The sequence below is a fragment of the Labrus bergylta genome, chromosome 15 (assembly GCF_963930695.1).
Source record: "Labrus bergylta chromosome 15, fLabBer1.1, whole genome shotgun sequence".
Classification (NCBI taxonomy): Eukaryota; Metazoa; Chordata; class Actinopteri; order Labriformes; family Labridae; genus Labrus; species Labrus bergylta.
The window spans coordinates 8819191-8840473 of NC_089209.1; the positions used below are offsets into that span (position 1 = coordinate 8819191).

The 21283-nt window shown below is 40.9% G+C and overlaps 1 protein-coding gene across 3 annotated transcripts in view; it reads right to left on the reverse strand.

The window, feature by feature from the left end:
* Window positions 1-20859, reverse strand: part of si:dkey-174m14.3 (uncharacterized protein LOC563117 homolog) — a 28266-nt gene extending 7407 nt beyond the window's left edge. The window contains exons 1-6 of one of the 3 annotated variants that reach the window (XM_020628448.3): window positions 20716-20859; window positions 8525-8729; window positions 5391-5552; window positions 4167-4233; window positions 1309-1416; window positions 441-521 (exon numbers count right to left, since the gene is read on the reverse strand). In XM_020628448.3, the coding sequence (XP_020484104.1) occupies window positions 441-521; window positions 1309-1416; window positions 4167-4233; window positions 5391-5552; window positions 8525-8622 (516 nt within the window). In that variant the 5' untranslated portion in view covers window positions 8623-8729; window positions 20716-20859. Of the gene's footprint in view, window positions 1-440; window positions 522-1308; window positions 1417-4166; window positions 4234-5390; window positions 5553-8524; window positions 8730-20270; window positions 20564-20715 lie in introns of those variants that run through there. The other 2 variants (XM_020628443.3, XM_020628453.2) reach the window with 2 other exon arrangements.
* Between the last annotated feature and the right edge of the window lie 424 nt (window positions 20860-21283).

Sequence of the window (21283 nt, forward strand, 5' to 3'; positions counted from 1 at the left end):
TTGTAACATCAAACATTTCACTTTTGAACCGTTCCTTTAACTGTTTCCATTTCGATTTTGCTCCGTAACAAGTCTCTTTTTTGTAAAAAAAAAAGAAAAAAGAAAACATGTTAGAAGTAAAGTGCTCTCTGATAAGACATAGAGAAATTCAAACTAAGAGTCAAACAATTTTTTATTTTCAAATGCGAAATAATGGCATTTCAAACATGCAACTAAAAATGTTCTAAATTGTAATTAACTATTCTAATTCAGTGATTAATCACAATTAGGATTTAATCGAATCCAATAGTTTGACAGTCCCAATTAAAATCACTTCTATTAAGGCCTACATGTAAACTTCTCTATTTTAAACTTCCAGGGAACTGATGAAATGGATTAAAATGGTAAAACATTCAGAACATGAAGTTGCACTTTATTGGAGGAGTTATAGTAGTACTCACCTCAGAGAGCTGGGCCCTGTAAAGAGATTTGTTGCACTGGAGAAGCTGAGCAGCAAGGTTGCAGTCTTTTCTGTACACGTCCTGTCGAGCCACAGGAACACCACCAACAGAAGACGATACAAAACAATAAGGGATGATTATTCACCTTTTCTGGTGATTTTAGAATCTTAATGAGAACACAAGTCAAGCCAAGTCCAGTTTAACCCTATTACCTAATATGACATACATGTTAAAAAATAACAAATACAACATATATAGGCAGAAGAAGAGCAACATAAAATGTTTGGATTTGATAAGCTTTGGATAAAAAACATGTATCAAAAAACAACAAGTCAAAGTCCATGCATGTGAAAACCTGAGTTATTTGTGAAATCAAAGTTCTTTGACTGACTTATTTCTTGTAATTTTGATTAAATACATCTTTACATTAAAAGATAAAAGCGATAATATAAGGGCCTCAACAGGGTTTGCATAGAAAGGGGGACAAAAGACAAACAGCAAGAAGACCTCAATATGCAATGGCATTTAAAGTCAGTAAAGACAAGTTTAATTGGACCAATATAATCTCTCTTCTTGGATCCAAACTGAAGTCTGGCCGCAGCATTTTGGATTCTTTGCATGCTGGAGAGGGACGAGTTCTGTAGCTGATCCCAGAAAACAGGGAATTAGACATTAATATAGAGCCAGCAGGCGATGAAAGCATGGTAACTAAGCCGATTGTTTCTTTTTTGTTGAACACAGAAATACCCTTTCACACACAATAAAGCTAATAAGGAGCTAATGTGAATTATTCAATTCTCCTGAGCTGAAAATAAAAAGGAGATGAATGAAGAGTCTGAAGAGTCGATGCAGTGTGATGGGCTCTTACATTGTCTTCTTGGAGCTTCTCAATGGTGAGCTTGGCCTCCATCAGGTGGTTGTTGAGGACGATGATCTCTCTGCTCAGAGCTCGCTTCTCGTCGTCATGATGCTGAGACTGAAAATAAAGAGAGCCAATGAACAAATGAGCACCCTACAAAAATCTCACTGGTGTGATGTGAGGCCTTTAAGGGAAGCGTCTAAAAGTTTTTAATGTCGCCCACACATACACTAAAGATACACTCAGCAACAACACTTTGATGGTGTCGAAGGAGCATCAAGAGACATTGTAGTCACGTTTTTTTTGCCTATCAACTTTTACCAATCAAGAACATTATACCCATTTCTTGTCTTTTGACTAGTCAAAGTGCTTTTACACTACACAGTGTCACACCTACGCATTCACACACTGATGGAAGTGGTTGCTAGTGAGACCATCAGAAGTAACAAATCCCATTCATTCACATTCATTTGTCGCTAATGAAGCAATGGGGATTGAACCCTTGACATTCTGGTTGAGAGACGACGACTCTACTAACTAAGCCACAGCCGCCCCAATTCTGTCTGATACCATACTAATACTTACACTTATACCTATATTGATTCAGATATTGATACTGATACTGAAATAGATATGTATGTCAATAGCAAAACCAATACTAATACCTTGACTTTTGGTGATTGCCAATACGACATGGTGATCGGATTCCACCATTGTTTAATGAGCTGTGTGCCTCACTTAGTGAAGACAATGGGATGATTTGTTGGTGTTTGTCAAGATCAGGTTTGTACTAATCACTGCTTTCATTACTCTGTAAAAACTTGTAATGCGTAGATACTTGTTTACAGATTGAAATAATTACTTTTTATTATGATTAAAATATGTAGGGGACTGCTCAGTGGTGCAGTGGTAAGCCCTGTTGCCCTGGCCCTCACTGTGTGGAGTTGGCATGTTCTCCCCTGTGCATGTGTGGATTCTCTCCGGGTACTCTGGCTTCCTCCCACAATCCAAAGACATGCTCGTTAGGTCGATTGGAGACTCAAAAATTGCCCTCTAGATGTGAATGTGAGTGTGGTCATACTGGATATGTCAGCCCTGTGATTGGCTGGCGAACAGTCCAGTGTGTACCCTGCCTCTCTCCCCAACTGGGAATCGGCTCCATCATCACCATCGCCTCCCTGACCCCGGGAAAAGCGGTGTAGATAATGGATGGATGGATGGATGGAAAATACATAGCTTCAAGATGGTCAATAAAAGCTTTAACAGTATTAGCAAAAACAACACATTGTGTTCTTTGGCATAATGTTTCTGGAGGTGCTTGATTAAATCGTAGGGATTAGCGCCAACTCTTCATACTTTGTCTTTGAAGACCATGCAATGATCCATACAGCATGTTGATGTAGCTGGTATGAATTCATCCAACTAGAAACACACGGTGTCTGGCTCTTACTTCTTATCATATGAGACAAAGTTTAAGTGCCTTCTAAATGTTTAAGAGGAATTAGTTGATCCTGTACAGTGGACTTAAAGTATCCCACAATGCAATAGTAGAAGTCGTGTACAGAAGATGGTCACTAACCAAGCACTCTATGCCATCATGGATCATGGAAAGCAAATGATAGGAATGACGTGATTAACGATGCAGAGAAAATTAGCCAAAAGTGTCCAAAAGTGATTTTTCATTTTCCCAGTGGGCTCATTAGTCCTCCACTTATAATTGACTATTATATAAGTAGGAAGTAATGAATGCTTGACAGATTTCGAACAGCTCCTTCAGTCCCCAGCGGACTGATGTCCCATCTCAGAATGGGATCAATAAATCCCTTCTTGAGAGTCCAAGTTTGTATATAAAAGGCAAATTTAAAAGAGAATTTAGCATTTATGTAAAGTTTTGATACAATTCTATCTGCCTTTTAAGCATATGTTCTGTCCATGGATGGCTCAAAATAATAGGTAGATTTTTTTGTTAAAGTTAAGGCACCTGCATCAAGTAGCTCTGTCCTTGTGCTGTTGTGAGAGTACAGAAGTTTTCCCTTTCCCCTCAGGCTCTCCACTGTACTGTAGCTGGGCGAGCAGAAGCACAATCAAAGCACATCACTATGTTTATCTGTCTTGTAATTACGTTCTCTATCGCTGTGCAAGGCCATGGGGTCAGATGAGTTTGTGGCACCTCTGGAGTAAACAAGCTTTTACGATCTGCAGAGAGACTTACTCAGCACCTCTCTCAGCCTGGAGGAGGGACGACGTGAGAGGAATCAATAAGAGCTGATGAGGATGCTTCAATAGACACAAAAAATCCCCCAAAAAAACAAACTGATGGCTTTTATTTTGGAAAAATTATTTTAAAAAAACCTAATTTTACCCCACAACAAAAGGCTGTGTGACCTTAAACTCCTTATCAGCACAGTAACTCTTCACTCTGGTATTGTAATCACGACAATGATTATTATCTCGTCTCGTAACAAAACCATTCAGCGAGCACTTTTCAGCTGTCCATTAAACAGAAACGACACCTGATTGTCATACAGTGTTCTCAGGAGGGCCAGTTAATTGTATACTTTCTCGCTGCATAAGCAATGTCTGACAAATGAAGTGAGGTACGGCACACTGAGGAACAATAGGTTTGCTATCACTCCGCCATTGGAAGGAGGACAGCAAATAGTAATAAGCCATAATTAATGTCAGTGGTAACAACTGCGGGGCAGTTTCATATTCAAATTGGCTCTCCCAGTGTTTTGTACGAAGTCTGAACCCGGCGACTCTTTTTTCCTCGTTTTTCTTTTGTGTCTACAGGTACTTAACCACAAGCATGGGAATCCATGGGAGGAATACACAGACAAACACACATACTGCTGCTCAGCACTTACATCTCTGTGGATCTTCTCCTCAAGGTCCTGGTTGATCCTCTGCAGCGCTGAGTAGCTGCTTTGTATTCTAAACAACACAATAAAAACAGTTGCTCACTTGCAGATAACAGATATATGTACACACCTTACAGTAGCACACAGGGATTGCCTCCAAACTAAAAAATATGGCACTCGGCTCAAATGCTCAGCAGTGTGCAGAGTCAGAGCGGCGTCACATGCCACAGTTTCAGTTTATAGAACCTATATCAGTAGATGTAACTCTACATATGTGATGATTCAGTGAAAGTTTTCTTCTGTTATTTTTGACACAGAAGACAGAAATGTATCTTGAATATGAGCAACAGAACCGGATAAAATCACTGAATTGCTCACTCCTGAACAACCTGGGGGTCCTGAGACTAATTCAAAAGATGATCACAGGAAGAAAAGAAGCTTTGCCGCACAAAATGATGATTACTTTTTCTTACTTCCCTCTGCATCATGAGTGTGTATTTCTGTGTGTTGCATTTCGTTAATCAAGCACCATGAGGATAAAAAAAAATCCCCTGGCCCTTATAAGCAGCAAGAGAAGAATACCATACAGACCATTATATCCAGGATTTAAGGGTCTCTTTCCAGAACCTCTGCAGTAAATTACATCCCCACTCAATTTTAAAGAAGCTGTTCACTGGACCGGAACCAGACGATGGGCTAACTTCAGATACCCAGGAGTAAAAAACTGAATTTTTAAAGTTCAGTGCAGCACTTAAATAGCACATAGCACATAAAAGGAGTGAAAACAAAAGCAGAACGTCTCATCCAAGTGGATCAGTTTGAAATGCTCAGATATGATTGGTTTAGATGCTGTTTGTGCAAATTTGTATCTAACTGTCCAGAACTGTTTTTCTGATGTTTGTGTTATATGACACGATTGCAGAAGTTCATTTTTTTTCCCTTTGGATTTTTCCTTTACATTGTGTTTTCAGTTGGTGATCATTTTAGAAAAAATGTAACTAAAAATGATCTGTCCACTTCCTTACAAAGACACTTTGCAAACCTTGATTACAGCATTACAACATTATGAGATGGTTTGAGCTTCCCACTAGGAGTGTGACGTTAGAGGAAGATGACTGCCATGTGAATATGGTGCAATTGGGTAAGGGCTGGTAAGTGTTCCCTAAAAGTTGGGTATTGCAGAATTAGCACCTGTTCCAAACCTGTTCGCGGGCAAGTATGTCTGCCTACCTGCGCAGTTTGTCAGTGAACTTGTCCAGCTCCTCCTGTGCTCGGCGCAGCTCCGTTTCCAGGTACTGCCGCGTGGAGTCAAACTCGCTCTGCAGTAGCTCCAGCTTGTGTGTCGTGAAGGAAAGCCTTTTTCGTAAGTCCTCCTTCTGCTCCAGCAGAGAGCTGCACACACACACACACACACACACACACACACACACACACACACACACACACACACACACACACACACAGAGCAGATGATTGTGTTTAGGGCATATGGAGGAGCTTGTAACTCCGGTATATGCGTTTCTAAATGGACTTGTAAGAGGCTACATATCTTTTTTAATGCACCCCTGAACGGCCATGCAGCGTCGATGAGAACATCATGAGAGGGTGATAAAAGCTGAAAAGTTGCAAGAAAAAGTGCTTTGTATGAAGACAACATGGGACCAAAACACGGATCTCTAATTAAGAAAATCCAGTCAGGGTTGAGCAAGGAGCTTCTTCAGTCATTACATTTATGAGCATCAGTTCTCTATCTCTGCATTTAGGCTCTGCAGCACATCACAGAAACCCAATCAGCAGTGAGATTGGGGGAAAAAAAAGAGACAGAGAGGGTGTTCTCTCTGTGATGAAATATGAGCCAATGAACTCTAATACATCACATGAATAGACTGTGAAGGCTCAGATTTACTGAGCAGTGATACCCCCATGTGTAATTCAGTGAGACAGCACAATGATGACTATTTTCAGAGCATGTGCATTACCTGGGCTCCAATCTAATAAAAGGGCAAGTGTGAGTGGGAAAAAGAGGAAATGTCTGTTGCCGTGATGGATCTGAATGTGCACGGCTGGGCTTAATGGACCCTGTATTGACGGACAGATGGAGGAAGGAGTGTAATGACTCTATCTGCAGCCTGGATAACAGAAAGCAAGATAGAGCGTGGATGGAGATGTGGTCACGTCGCTCTTTTCACTTCCTCTCTTTGTCTCTCTTTTAACAAGATCAAAGATGAGAGAGAGGCTGATTAATATTTTTTCAGGGACAGGTTCCTTTCAAAGCGTCAGGTCACTAAGTGGAGGTAGCATCCAGTTTCCTGCTCATTAGTACGGGCTTAATGTTTGTGTAATCAGTGGGATGAAAAGCACACTGGGTCAGTTCAGACTGCATTCAAAAATACAGCTATGAGTAAATCTTAACAGTTGTACGAGACTATTCTGACATTTAGGCAAACGTATTGCCTCGTAAACCCCTTCAAGTCTATCGTTTATTTGAGAAAGTCACACAAGTAATATAAACATCGCACAAAAAGTAAGCAAATGTGTGTTTGGTAGATTATGTCTTTGTTGTAACAATGCATCTTGGCAATAAATGATTTTTAATTATTAAGTTTGGCATTGGCAGAGAACATTTGGCAAGTTTTTCACAGGCACAACCCACATATTCAGCTCTGCTGCTCATCCCACATATGCATGTTCCTTACAAATGTGGCACAGTTTTAAAAGGGAGATAAAGAGGCTTTCCAACGGTATAAGATTTATTGCCAAGAAGCATTGTTACTACAAAGAAATAATCCACCAAACACACATTTCCTTACTTTTTGTGCGATGCTTAGATTACCGATTTGATTGAATGCTCAACCTACAACACCCAAAGGTTTTTTCACGTGTATTAAGGACAATCTATCGTCTTTCTTTACTTTTTATTTTTCCACAAACAGTCTTTTAAGGGAATCATTTCTTTGGTGGAGATGCAGCAACTATGTGGTAGAGAAATATAAATGCATTGGCTCTAGAAGCAGAAATGTTACTATTGAGAAGTAAGAGTTGAAGACAATCTTTGTGGCTACAAAGTGAAATATCTTAACAACAAATTATTCTTTTGTGTTAAAAAGATTTTACAAATTACTAAGTAGAGATGTAGCTGATTTGGGGCATTTAATATTTCTTAGTTGAAGTGAGCAGAGATAAAAACTGTGAGGCTTCAGTGTATCTTAATGGTGATTGCCTGTTTAATCCATTTGGAGATTAAATTCTAGGTGCAGCATTTGAAGATTTTTTAAAGGTAGATGTAAAAATGTTGCTGAAAGAAAACCTTTAAAGATCTCCTAACTCTGTTTTATTGAGATGATTTTGAGCTGGAGCAAAGCAACATTGGGCCTCTGCAGCATTTTCTGTTTTTTATTTCTTCTTTTTTTTTGTCTGTTAAGTGTTTCTGCCTCTAGCCAGACAGAAAGCCATACATTTCTCTCTGTGATAAGGAGTGATTTGCAGTGATTTTCTAAAGATCTCAACTTATTGTTTTCTCGTTATCTTGGGATATTAGAGGACTTATGCCCATTAAAACAGTTTTATTTATGTCATAATCTTGAAATAATAATGAGGTCATTTAAGCCTATTTCTATGTTTGTTTTGTGCTTTTGAAGTTTTGGAAATCAGATGAATAAGTAAATCAAGTTCACCAGAAAATAATTGGACATCACTGGTTATCAAATGAAGTATAGAGGCATGTCCACTTAAGGATTCTGTACCTCCTGAAAAAAGTTTGTATAATTGAAACTCAAGCCTCCACTAAAGCGTCACTAAATTAATTAAACCCTTATCGGCTAAATGTTAGAGAAATGTAGGGTTTTTCTTAATATGGTTCAAATGATAAAAGATTGTTTAACACTGGATGAGAAACGTTGTTTATATTTCTTCTGCTGCACCTCCAACAGAGTCTGTGAGCAAAAACAGTGCCGGGCCTCACAGAGTGATTCAATGAACGTTTCAGCTGACTGTTCCAACAGTTCAGCGCCCCCACCTCCTTCTTCTCTTTGATTGGCGGGGCATTCGCAGGGGAGTACAGGTGTTTGTTGTTTGATATAGGATGAGTTTACGTGAAGTAGCTCCAGGGAGGAAAAAAATCTCCCATTAGTGACCTCCTCTGTGAACAGGAGCTGAGTCAGACGTAATGAGTGCTTTCACTGCGGTGAGATGAGATGACGAGGCAGCATGACTCCTGGCGCTCGGAGAGGCGAGATGAGGCAGCTTTAGCACCGCCGGGCGACGAGAGGACACAACTCGTGGGCGGATGAACGGACAAACAGACAAAATAAAAATAATAAACCAGGACGAATGGAAAGATGGCGTCTAGAGAGATTCACTCTTACCTCTTTTTTGGATGTTTGCCGCCATTTCGGGGGACTTTTAAGGCGGTTTTGCCAATGTATATCTTTTTCATGGTTTGTCTGTGTTCCTTCCCTCTCATGTGTTTAAAGGGGTTGACCACAGGGAGCCGTCGTGTATGTTAGATCCCCAAAGGAGACCGGCTAAGTCTGGCCTGCAGATTTTCTGAGTGCTCTACATGTGTTGACCCTGCCAAACAAAACAAACACACAGGTTGGCAACTATTAGCAACTATGCTACATCCAGAGACCATGCTTCAGGCACAGATTCAATTTATTCTGCAGTGATTGTCATTTATGAAAAATATTCCCCCCCCCCCCAACAGTTCGGTCCTTGGCAGGAGGAGGAAAGCTGAAACAGCATAAAAAGACGCTGCACTAAATTCAGATAACACAACTTTCAAGGTTAGCAGATCTTGAAATGTTAAAAAAACTCCCCCCTTGGTGATTTAGCTTCAGGGCTAATTTGAGCTTTCTTTTGTTGTACTTTTCCCTCACAATGTCACACTGTGTTGTTTCCGGCAAAGATACAGTGGAAGTGGAAATGAAAGTATCTCAGACATCAGAGGTAAATGTCAAGTTTTGGTCTTAACGCTTCAGACTTAAAAAAAAAGCAAAGGGTGTTTTTTTTATGTTCTGCAGCAAAGTTCAACAAAGAAATGTAGACAAATCTATAGAGGAGAGGCAGGTTATATTCCACAGCTTCAACCTTTGTGGGGGTTACGTTTATCGAATGACAAATGGCATCCTTACCCACACATATTGTGTTTTCTTAAGATTTGGGTTTCACATGTCATGGATTCAGCGTTTTTGGGGACGCTGGTTCTTAATCAGATTTTCTCTTAACAATATAAATAAAATGATGAATCATGTATTTCCTCCTCTATGGCAGGAAGCTGGTTATCTCTGGGTTATCGACAGCACAAGACACTTAAGGACGTCATCCGAAGCTTGGGCATCATTTTAACAGATGTAACAACTTACCAATTAAATGTGAAAATAATCGTTTGATCGATCAGGAACGCAGACAATCTGTTACAAGTTGCAGCCACACATGATCGCATCAACGCTAAAAGTTCAGAAAGCACCGCTCTGATTGAATTGAGTGGTCGAAACTATCATCAAATGTTACATCGTGTACCCCCCCCCCCCCCCCCAACAAAGTAAAAGAACACAGAGAGAGAGAGAAAGAAGTAAAAACAGAAATCTCTCACATGAGATGACTGAAGATGTTCTAAATTTAGCAGAAACTTTTGCTTTAAAGTGGTATCCCATCTCTCAGTTCTGAGTAAAAAAACATGTTTTCAGGGCCTTTTAGAGAAACGCGAGGGTTGTTACTCAGCTTGTTTTTTTTTTTACCATGTCTTGTCTGTGTTTTTAGCATTTTCACTTGGAATCTAATACAGGCTTTGGAGACTGCTTTGGTCTCTCTCTTTTTTTTGAAGAATAAAATGTTTTTCTAGGTTTATTGTCTGCGTTTGGGTTCTTGTTGGACACGAGCCTGCTTCATATAACCGCTGCTTGATGACAGGCCTTTTCTGACAGGCAAATATCACACTTATCAGTAGAACAAACATCGCTGTCACGCTTTCTGCAGCGCAAACGTCTTCATCTCCCCGCGTGTCCAAACACAAACGACATGAACTGACACATCTGACGAGCTTGAATGGAAATATTCTGTCAGGGCCAATAGACGGAGGCTTTCTTTTCCAAACATTTCCGCCCCCCCCCCCAATCCTACGTGTCTCGCCGGCGTCCGTAGCACAGGTGCGGCTGTCAACCCTCAGACAAATGGCGCGGGTTATTAGATGAGACAGCCCGTCAACGCTTGATCAAAGCGGCTCTGATCTGAGCACTGGACCGTCCATCCGCACAGGAAACAGTGACACAGTGAGTGTGACTGCAGCAGAGAGGATACAGCCGAGGATAGCATCACCTTTAGGGTGTTGTATCTTTGGATACTGTTCAAACTAGAGATGTTCCTCCATGGATGTGATATCTTTTGTTTTTCCTGGTTTGGATCAAAGGTGCTGGATCTTTTGTTTGAATGTAGCTTGACAGTCATTTATAGCTGAGGTAGCACTTCAATTAAAATGTACCCATTTCTTTGCTGCGTACTTGTAGACTACCTATGTTTTGGAGCAGCAGAGAAGAGCTTCCAGTGAAACAAGATCATTTTAGTCAGGGCAAAATTGCTATAATCGGATTGTTGCAACAGACTGGTGTACTTGCTAAGACCCACGCCTTAAATTTTAAATGGCAGCCGAGGCTTTTTCCAACACCGGCATCAATATTGTCACAACTCTTAGTACAAAAAAAACAAACAAAAAAAAAAACAGGTGACGTTGAGAAACATGTTGATTCTCTAAGTTATTGGGGGGTGATTTGTGCTGCAGGATGAGGGAGGCAGGCAGACATGCACTCCTCCAGATGGTGACAGCTCAACACCGCCACTGGAGCCTTCATTCCAGCTGCTCCCCTCTGAGTCATCGCACACCGGCTCTGGATGTTTATGTGTGTGGAGTGTGTGTGTGTGTGTGTGTGTGTGTGTGTGTGTGTGTGTGTGTGTGTGAGAGAGAGATTTGGTGGGAGTGAGCACGTCTTTTGTGAGCCCTTTTTTGTGTACAGGTAGAAATTTTTATTTCATATAGGATAATGAAAACTTGTTTGCCTGTTCGCATTCCTGAGTGTGCATCATTTTAAAGATGCACATAATTATGTTTTTCAGTGTGACCCTGCAGGTATTTTTTGTTTGCAAGTGTGCGTGTTTGTGTGCTGCGGCATCAGCTCTGCCTATTAAATCTCCGTCCTAACAGTCTCTTGTCTTTCTACCTGAAAAGTCAATAAAGGACAGCAGCTGTTAAGGACACATCCCGGTCCACGTCAGGTGTCCTCTGTCAAACCGCCAGCTCACAACCCACTCCAACTCCCCCGCTCACTCATTCACTCACTCGCTCACTCTCTTTCTTCTACTTCTTCCTTTAGCCGATCCTCACACTGCAGCAAAAAAAAAACACAGCCAAGGCTCGTTCAGATGGCGCTCACTGCCACCCACTCTTGCCACGCTGACATTTTAGAGGAAATCAGAGCATTGAAAAGGAGAGGAAGGGGAGGTGGTAGAGGATATTGAAGTTGGGGGATTTGGAAAGAGTGAAAAGCAGGAAATGCTTTTTGGGGTGGGAGTGGGGGGGGTATTTAGAGTAGTTGCAGTTTAGCCAAAGACAGAAAAGAGGGAGAAGCCATCACCAAATTGAGGAGGAAAACAAAAAGAGTGGGTGTGAATTTTTCCACTGGAAATCATAATTTCTCCTTCCTCTTCTCTTACCATCTTGTTAAGTTCTCTGTCTTCCTTATCTCAACTACCTTGCAGATAGATTGGCTCTCAGGAAAAGCCCTTATCACAAACCCAGACCTCGGCATTAAAGAGAAAGGGAACCTGAGCGTCTGACTCATCCAGCAGCAGCAGAGAAAGGAGGCATAGAAGTCGCTCTCTCTCGGCCCTGTATATGCCTTCAGATTAACAAGGCAGCTAACCTGCAGCAGTCACTCAGTCTGATGACACGTACAGTATGACTCAGCCTCCTCATAGAGAGAAAAAAAACCCTCTCAAATAAGGGTGCTATGGTTGTATGTGGGCTTATGTCTCTGTCCAGGATTGATTAACTCAGGAGCAGACACCGCAGTAGTTACACACCAACGACCAACATCATTAGCAGCAGCAGCAGGGGATAATGACCCGCCGAACACATTTCATGTGCTGCTGATGGCACTCGGGCACAGGGGAGTGTGTAATCACTACAAGCATCCTGAGAGGATTATTAGGATGAGCTGAAGAGGTGATGGAGGCAGAGCTCCAAAAAAAAAGAACAAAAATATACAAAGTTCTGTTTAGCTGAAAATCCCCTGAAAAAAAACCCCCAGAAAAAACCCCAGAAGAAGTTGTAAAAGATATTTAAAGTAAAAAGGTCGCTGTAGCTATCATCTAAGTTTATTTGTCGCACTGTGCATTCATTACCATCTGCTAGCTGCTAGCTAACGAAACAGATGAGCAGCTTCAATAACACAAGCCTGTTTTAGCTAGCGCTGTGTCAGAGATAATGTCACCAAGGTCTGGACCTTCTGTCACAGGTAGCTACAGCTAACGTAGCTTATTGTCTTTCTTACTGAGAGTTACACCAGAGACTAAAACAATATCAGTAGCAAGCGGAAGCTGTTAGCTCAGCTTACCATGAACACTAGAAACAGGAAAACAGTGATCTAAGCCTGTTAAAAGTTGATAATATTCTTTTTTTGTTTGTTTAAAGAAGGTTATGTGTTGTTTCTTGGCAAGGAAAGGTTGATTTTCGAACATTATCCACTTTCAGAGGTGTTGATATGAGACTATTCTTAATAGGCAGAGATATTTCACACCTTTTTGCTAAACCGAACTAACCCCAACAAGCTGCTAGACGTAGCGCTTTGAGAGGATTATCATTTTTAGTCATCAATCACTCGGCAATAAATGACCTGTACTTTTCACTAGCCCTCTGAAAAAGCACTGAAATTGTGAAGTAACATTGAAATAGTTCCAAAGGAGTAAAGCCGTTTTTCTGCGTGAAAATTAAGAAAATTCTATTCTTAAAAGCTTTTGAGAGCATCAAATATTCAGGGTGATATAAAGTGTTGGTGTTCTACATAAATACAAAATAATTTAGAAAAAAGGTGTCATCACCACTTCTTTCTCACAAGCGAATCTGATAAATGATTCATGGTCCAATAAATACAAGTTTGGAAAACAGTCAAAGCAAAAAAAGAAAAAGAAAAAAGAAAAACACCCCCAGGCATTAACACTGCTGACCAACACGCAAACACATGTACAAACACACACCAGATAAACACATGAAGACAAGTACATTCTGTCCTACAAAAAAAAAAACAGCATCAGCCTCCAGAAAAGAAAATCATGTCACAGTGCCAGTGAAGCCTTCAGAGAGCTGTCCCAGCAAAGCCACAGAGATCTTCTTCCAACCTAGAATTTGAAAACTAAGCAGTGAATATTCAGCTGAAACCTCACACTCAATCTGAGACTCAAACACTGAAGTTTTGTGACAACTGTGTTCAAAATATCAGATTTAGAAAGGATATAGCTTTGGAACATCGCCATCGACGTAGAAGTACAGAAATGTTTTTGTTGTTTTTATCGCTATACTTTTAATACAATACTTTCAGCTCGTTTTATATACCGAAACAAAATACCTGGCCGTCTTTTCAACCACAACCAAAGAAAAAAGAGATGGGACATAGAAGCAAAAGCATCGTTCTAAATGTCTCAGATCATTCAAAATAGAACTAACAAAGACACACATACAGAGACACAAACAGCGAGGGCACACCGCCCACCATCGCAGCATATTGTTTACGAGTGTAGCACGAATGGACAGGTAGTGATTAGACACAACAAAAAGAACCACCTCTGCAAACCAGTACTCTGTTATGTGTTCCCATATATCTGTTTTTGTGTGGTTGTCTGTGTTCATGTGTGTGTGTGTGTATGTTTGTATATGTGTTTCCATTTGCAGTGCGCTACACATAGCAGGTGGCTCTGATGTACTTACTGGTCCATCCGTAGCTCTCAAGAGGCCGCCTAAAAAGCTTCAACTCAGGGATGCATGAATGGAGCTTTTTACAGGAAAAAAGGACTTTACAGAGAAAATATAGAAACAATATTACACTATCAGCTCTCCAGCAGAGTGCCATTACTGTAGTGGTACATACAAAAAGATATTTAAGATGTGAACTGAAGTTTGGGGCCGTCCCAGACAAACAAGCATCATAAACCATATTGAGAAACCTTTAGTTTAAGTGTTAACTTTCCTTCAAAAATCCTGCTACCTTGTCAATTCTCATAAGCAAAAGGTTGCTATTATTTTCATTTTGATGTTTCGCTGAGTGTTTAAAGTACAAGTTCATTTTGAAGGTAAACTCCTGCATACTGTTAAGCCGTTTGCCTAATGAAGGCTTGGTCTCCTACGCACCTGTCTTGTGAAATGGATGTGCATAGGCTTTTTTCTATTTTAAATCTTAAAGGGGACATATTTAATCCACAAAATGTGAAATAAACTCATCCAGTTCTTTGCTTAAGGTCTGCATAAGTCTTACAACACAGAGAAAAGTGCTCCATTTCAAATTTGCTCTCCTTGTGATGTCACAGTGGGATTCTGGTAAAAGAAAAATCTCCCCTCCCCTGGTATCTCCACCCAGGGACTCCACCCCCAGCGCAGGTCTTTCCATTTCTATTCTCACTAGTGAAGGAGTGATGTCTACCGGGACAGGGGGGCTCATTGCATTTAAAGAGACACACACACCAAAACGGAGCGTTCAGAGCGAGCTGGTTTATACAGGGTCACAAACCTCCTCTGGTGCTTGATTCATGTTAAATTCTTTTCGTTATATTTGTTTCATTTAGACCACACAGGACTGTTTGAAAAGGTGGAAAAGGGGTATACTATGTCGTCTTTAAGTTGAACATTTTGGTAGCAGAAACCTCTGGTGTTAAAAAATGAAGCCAACGTAGAAGTGCAACAAGCTGCAGTTCCTCTAATGTCAACTTGAGGCTGGCTCCAAAAGCCAAGAAATCCCCATTGAGCCCATTTTTTTTACAGCGGAAATAAACACGTTTGGACAGTAGCTCACTCAGCAGTGAGGTGGTGTAGTTTTCTCTTAAATGTTAATTACTGTTATTTTATAAAAAAATGTTAACTTTATTTACTATTGTTATTTTTTAATTCTAATCCATATTACCCCACATTTCTTACTGATAAAATTAACCACATAACACCCTAAAAAAAAAAAAGTTATTGACTGACTGATGTTTTACCTTCAAAAAGTTTTAGTCTGTTTTAAAGGTTTATTGTAAGTAATGCAAGTAGTAACTTTATGGAAAGACATAAAAGAGCTAGGATCTTTTTATCTAACTCAACCCAACAAAACCTTTCCAAAATGTTGAACTATCCTTCAACTCTTATCAAAAGGAAACTAAGCAAACTGGGGCCTACTGAGTCTTTTATCACAGCTTCTTTTGTCAGATACAAGACATATTGAACATGTGTTTTTATTCTCTTAGAGTGAATACAGCCTTAAGGCTTTTATTGGTATTAATGGTGTTTTCATTATAGTGTTTTTATGCATTACTTGATGTGTTCTTGTGATATGATTGTTCTGTAAGTTGCACTGAGCTGTGTTTTTTTCTCTGCGCTTCTACCCAAGACAAATTTCCCCCTGAGGACAATAAAGTATATCTAATCTAATCTAAGAGCTTTTCAAAATGCTTTTTGTTTTTCGCAAAAGAGCTGTAACTAAGCTCAGCCGTCATCACGTCCTTAATGTACGTTATATACCTATACCTCCAAAGACAGTACAGAGGCTGGATCACTTCGTCCCCCCATTACGTCTCCGTTACATTCAGATTGAACGCGAAACTTCACAGGGGTGTAAATAACGCATCTTGAAACGGCCTTCTGAAGAGGGCTCTAATCTAATCTGCAAATTATAATGTTGAGCCCTGTACTTTATGGGAGCTAAAGCTATCTTATGTTAGCAAAAAGACATTTTGACTCTTTCATACTTCTGGGACCTTTGGTTAGCTTAGCATACAAGCAAAACGCTAAAACACTAATTTAGCTAAAAAGCAGTTCAGCATGAGGTGTCACTTTTAGTCAAAGGCTAAAAGCTTCCGTTCATCAGAAGTCTTACGTTAAATTCCAAGAAGTCTGTGCTCTTTTTGCAAGAAAAAGCTAGATTATTATATATTTAATTGACAGACTTTTCTTTTAATTTGTCAAATTGCCAAAAATGTACTTATGCTGGCTGTGATATATTGCAGTGAGGCCGTTCTGACCTGAATGATCTGACCGCTGGTGCTGAAGAGGGCAAAGGGGAGGAGGAATAATGGGGTTGAGATGATAAGAAACACTTAATAACCCCCAAAGGAGCTGTCAGTGCTTCACGGGGGAGAGAGAGAGAGAGAGACACACATAGACACAGAGTGGGAGAGAGAGGCTGACTGCTCAGACCACAGATTATAGAGGAAAGCATTAGTCTGTTAAACCAACTCTGTCCACTTAAACAGATCAAAACTAACCTCCAGCCTCTTGAGACCAGCCTCTCTCCCACACCACTTTCACACGCACATGAATGTCTGCTAATGCACAACTTCATACGATTCAGTGGACGCCTCATTCACCTGGGATGATTAAATGGCTTTCATGTCCTCCATCATGTATTATTGATTATGCTTATTAGAATGCTAAAAATGATCATTTTTCATTAAGGCTTTTTTTTGTAACCTCCCAAGCACAAGCAGCACTGACTACAATCCAGCCTCTGATGATATAGGGCCAAGTCAAATCTTAGACAGGAAGCTGATACGGTTCCATTATTGTAATGTTCTAAAAAAATATGTTGATGATTGATCATTTTGTGACATTTTTCCAATCTTAAACTAATCCAATATTTTCATCGTGAGGCCGTTACTCAGTACCCTTTGCTTCCAATAAGAGTATCCGGCTCTGTAACGCATCTAATGGAGACAGTAAGGTGGACTCACTGTCCATCGGTTACATTTGAACTTCTTTGCTTTGTAAATTTCAGTTTCCCCATTCAAACAATATTGACATCTAGTGCTTTAAGGCGTTCTTCGGACTGCAGGAGCTTCTTCATAGTTCTAGGAATGGTTGTAACTTTCCTTTTTTATTCATTCCGCACGGCAGGAACGATGAAATATTTGAGTTCCTAGAAGCGGAAGAGGAAACTTTTTCGCGTCTTCAGAGAAGGTACTAAGGGCAGTGTGAATGCAGACAGAAAAAACATTTCCCATGGTGTGTAGTTCTCAGAGAACTCCTTAGTCAGTGGTTCCTCTTCAAAATGTCCCCAGAACTGTTTGGTCTAAAAACACCATTTGTATAGAAATTGGACAAACAGAAGCGTGGTGCTTTGTACTGACGAGCTAATTAAAATCCCAACACTCAAAAGCTCGTCAATATACGGCTCGCAGTGAGCCAAACAAAGTTTTTCTACAGGGTTGTTGACATAAGTCAATGTATATTATTAATGCACCTCTAGCTCTACTTTGTAAAACAAGCTAACGAGCTCTGTTGAGATAGAAAAGACACTGCCAGCACTTTGTAGAGCCCCATCCTTCCTGGTTCCTTGACCATGTCTACGAGAGCATCAGGAATGAAAATAGAAACAAGGCGTTGGGGTTAAAACAAAGTTGCGCAGTTTCGCCCTGCCTCGCTTGAGGGCTATTAGGAAACCATTGAATCAAACTGATTTTGTCTCTGACACTCACTCACATCACATACTAGCGGGACAGCATGTTGGTCATTTTAAACTCAAACTAAAACTGTTTTTAATAAGGACTCATTATGATCTAGTGCTTCTTTTTTACTGTGTTTCACAGTATATTTTGCATCCTGTATTTTACTGTCTTTTACAGTTAGATGAGAATATTAACCCCCACCCCTTAGCTAAGCTTATAAAACATTTAGCTTGTGCCAAGTCAATGTGACAGATCATTGGAAGGAATTTCTTGTTGTATTTATCGTTTCCCAGGCAAAATTCAAGTGATTAGGTAACAGAAAGAACCTGTCTCCTGCCCTATGCTAAGCTAACTGTCTCCTAGCTGTCGTGTCACAGAGATGAAAGTAGTATTGACAGTCAGAAATACATTTACAGTAATAAACTGCATTCCTAAAATGTTTAACTATTTGTTTAAAGGGAAAACTGTAAGAAATAAGTAGAGAAATGTTGATTCCACAGTCTAGGTTGTTAAGAATCAAGTCCTCTGTTTAGCACCAGATTATAACACAGCAACATTTATACATTTCTTTAAAGTGATGGGAGATAGCCGAAGTCAGTCAGTATCATGAGCAGCTAAGGAGAGGTCATTTGGACTTTTCAGAAACATTTAATAGCAAACTGCAAAAGTGTGAGGCATCATTTGATATCATTAAATATATTTTATGACGTAGGATATTAAATAACACTTTATTTGTCTTTTCTGTCTTTACAAAAATGGAAGGGTTAAAATAAAGAACCTGGCAAAAGATTCATTCTTAATTTTCATCCTTTTCCCTCCTTTTGTTTTCTTTCCTGTTTAGTCTTAATCTCAAATCGTTCTTCTTTAAAAAAAAAAAAAAAATCCCTTTTCAATATTGAGGCTGTCAGTCATCCTTGAAAAGCAACTTTCATCCTTTTCAAGGTGGTGTCAATCTCGTCTTTGGAATAAAGCTTTTCAAAAAACGTTGTCAAAGAATTAAAGTTGACATTTATTTGAATACTCTGACAACCTGATAAAAACCTTAAATCTGTTCATCTAACCAAGACGTCTCTGTTGCTTTAGAGCTTCTCTGTTCCAACCATAGACTCAACATGTCTTCATGTAAAATTTAGATCTCCATCTCCGCCACACGGCCCCGAGAAGCAGGAGCCCGGGCCAAGCGAGGGACAGAAAATGTACAAGAGAAAGAGAGTGGAAGAGAGATTTCAGGACGTTTCATCAGTTCAGACTGGAAGGCGTCTCGGAGATGAGCTGTCAGGAGTTGGAGATACAAATGGCGGTGGGGGGTGGGGGGGGTTTGCGGTCAGACCCTCAGGTAAATCCAGCTTTCAGTTTAACCTCATCGCAGCTTCTTAAGAGGACACAGGTGACCTTGTTTCCTGTTTGGCAGTGAGTGAGGAGGAATAAAGATGTAGGATTAACCCCCTCCACTATCAATGAGAGCTACTATAATTCAATTAGAGCTGTGACACAGAGGTGCCGAGAATTGATGTCTAATATTGGAGAAACCCCCCCCACCCGTCAGATTAATTACCCCTCATCGGCTGCTTAAACGCCTTTTAAACTCTAATCTGCCTGAAATTGTAATAACACCATCGGTAATCGAATACAAAAGGGAAAGCTAGCGATCAATTTCCGTTTGTGCCGGATTAATAACGGTGAATTAGTAATAGTGTCAATTAAAAATGTAGCCTACTGAATGACAGCGGGGTAAAAATGGGACAGAAAGGAAGCAAGTGGATGCAAAAGCAATCGTCTCCTTCATCTCGTGTTTGCTTTGCTGCTTGAATTCTCCTGTAATGCAACTTTAATCAGAAAAGTAGGTAAGCGCTTGTAATATTGTAATGAGCTCATTAAAATCTGTTTATGCAGGCTTGTGGAGGCTTCAGTTTAGTTTTCAGCGAGGGCTTGTGGAGCACATTTGAGACCAGCAGGCTTATTTAAACACATCAAAACTATTAGTGGTCCGTGCTGATGAAGCAGCAATATCCGAAGCGAGATTAATCCATTTTTTCAGGGCGCATGCCGACAGGTGACTGTCTGAAATCACGCAGAAGCAGATATACAGAAGTCATTTCTACAACCTTAACACATTCAAGAGGAATTTAAAAACATTTAGAGAACAAAAATGCTTTCACAGTAGCTCCACATTTGCTGCAGTAAATGTTTCAAGCCAAGGGGAGATTCCATGTGTACAACGTTTAGTCATCTGCATAAAAAGCATTCGTTCATCTATGAGAAACTATCAGAAAAGCAGATCATTCCTAACATCACTGCATCGATACAGACAGCCTGAACTGACTCTGGGAGTGCAGCTACATCACATACAGATGAGCACACACACACAGATTCACACAGATTCACTGCTTTGTTAAACCAAACCACAAGATGCAAACGATGAAACAGCAGTACCTTCCGCTCACGCACAGCTTCATCCTGGAGAGATAAATATCCCCCTGCTGGAGCCACGCCGGGAGAGAAAAAGGAGAAACCCCCCCCCTCTTCTGTTTATGCTATCAGGATTGGCTTTCCCAGCTATTCCCCTTAAAGCACAGAGAAAACCCCCTGCACACACCACACACCACCACTGTCACTGCCACTGCCGCCACCTCCAACACCAGCAGCACACCACTCCAGCAGCAACAGCAGCAAGACGGAGGGAGAGAGAGAGAGAGAGAGAGAGAGAGACAGTGTAAGAGTGGAAAGACAGAGGAAGAGTGGGAGGGAAGGAGCTTAAAGGAAGAAGACAGGGAGAACGCGGGGGCGTGAGGATGGAGCGCTGAGAGATATGTGGAGAAAGAGAGAGAGAAAGAGGGAGAGGAAGAGTTAGAGGGGGAGAGAGAGAGAGAGAGCTTACCTGATGGTGTCTATGTTGTTCATGTCATCAGGCACCTTAAAGGAAATGACAGCATGTTAGTGGAGGGGACCCGTCAAACTGGCAGCCAAGTAGAGCATCGTGCAGCGCAAAGAGATCTGAAACATGTATATTCAGCAGGCACGATTTCCCTCAGTCCCTCTGTTTTTGTGGTATGTTTACCCCCCCCCCCAACCCCAGCTCGCTCTTCCCCTTGCTCCCTCATTGCTCTTCTCCCTCAACTCCATCTGACTGTCTGACTGGATGCATCTGTGCATAGCTGAGGTGAGAGGAGAACAATCATATCATGCAAAGGAGTGTGAGAGGGGAGAGGGGAGAACGAGAAGGGGAAGGAGGGGAAGTGAAGGGGAGGGAGAGCGGAAACCTCCATTGCAGCCAGACTGCAGATACATGGCAAGCCCCCCCATGAGGGAAACTGGCAGCAACTCAATATCCTTGTTGAAGGTGCTGAATCGGGAGAAGACACTGAGAGAGATAGGAGAGACAGAGGGAGGAGAGAGATGGAGAAAGGAGCGAGAGGGGGTATGAGAGGGAGGGGGGAAACAGGTGG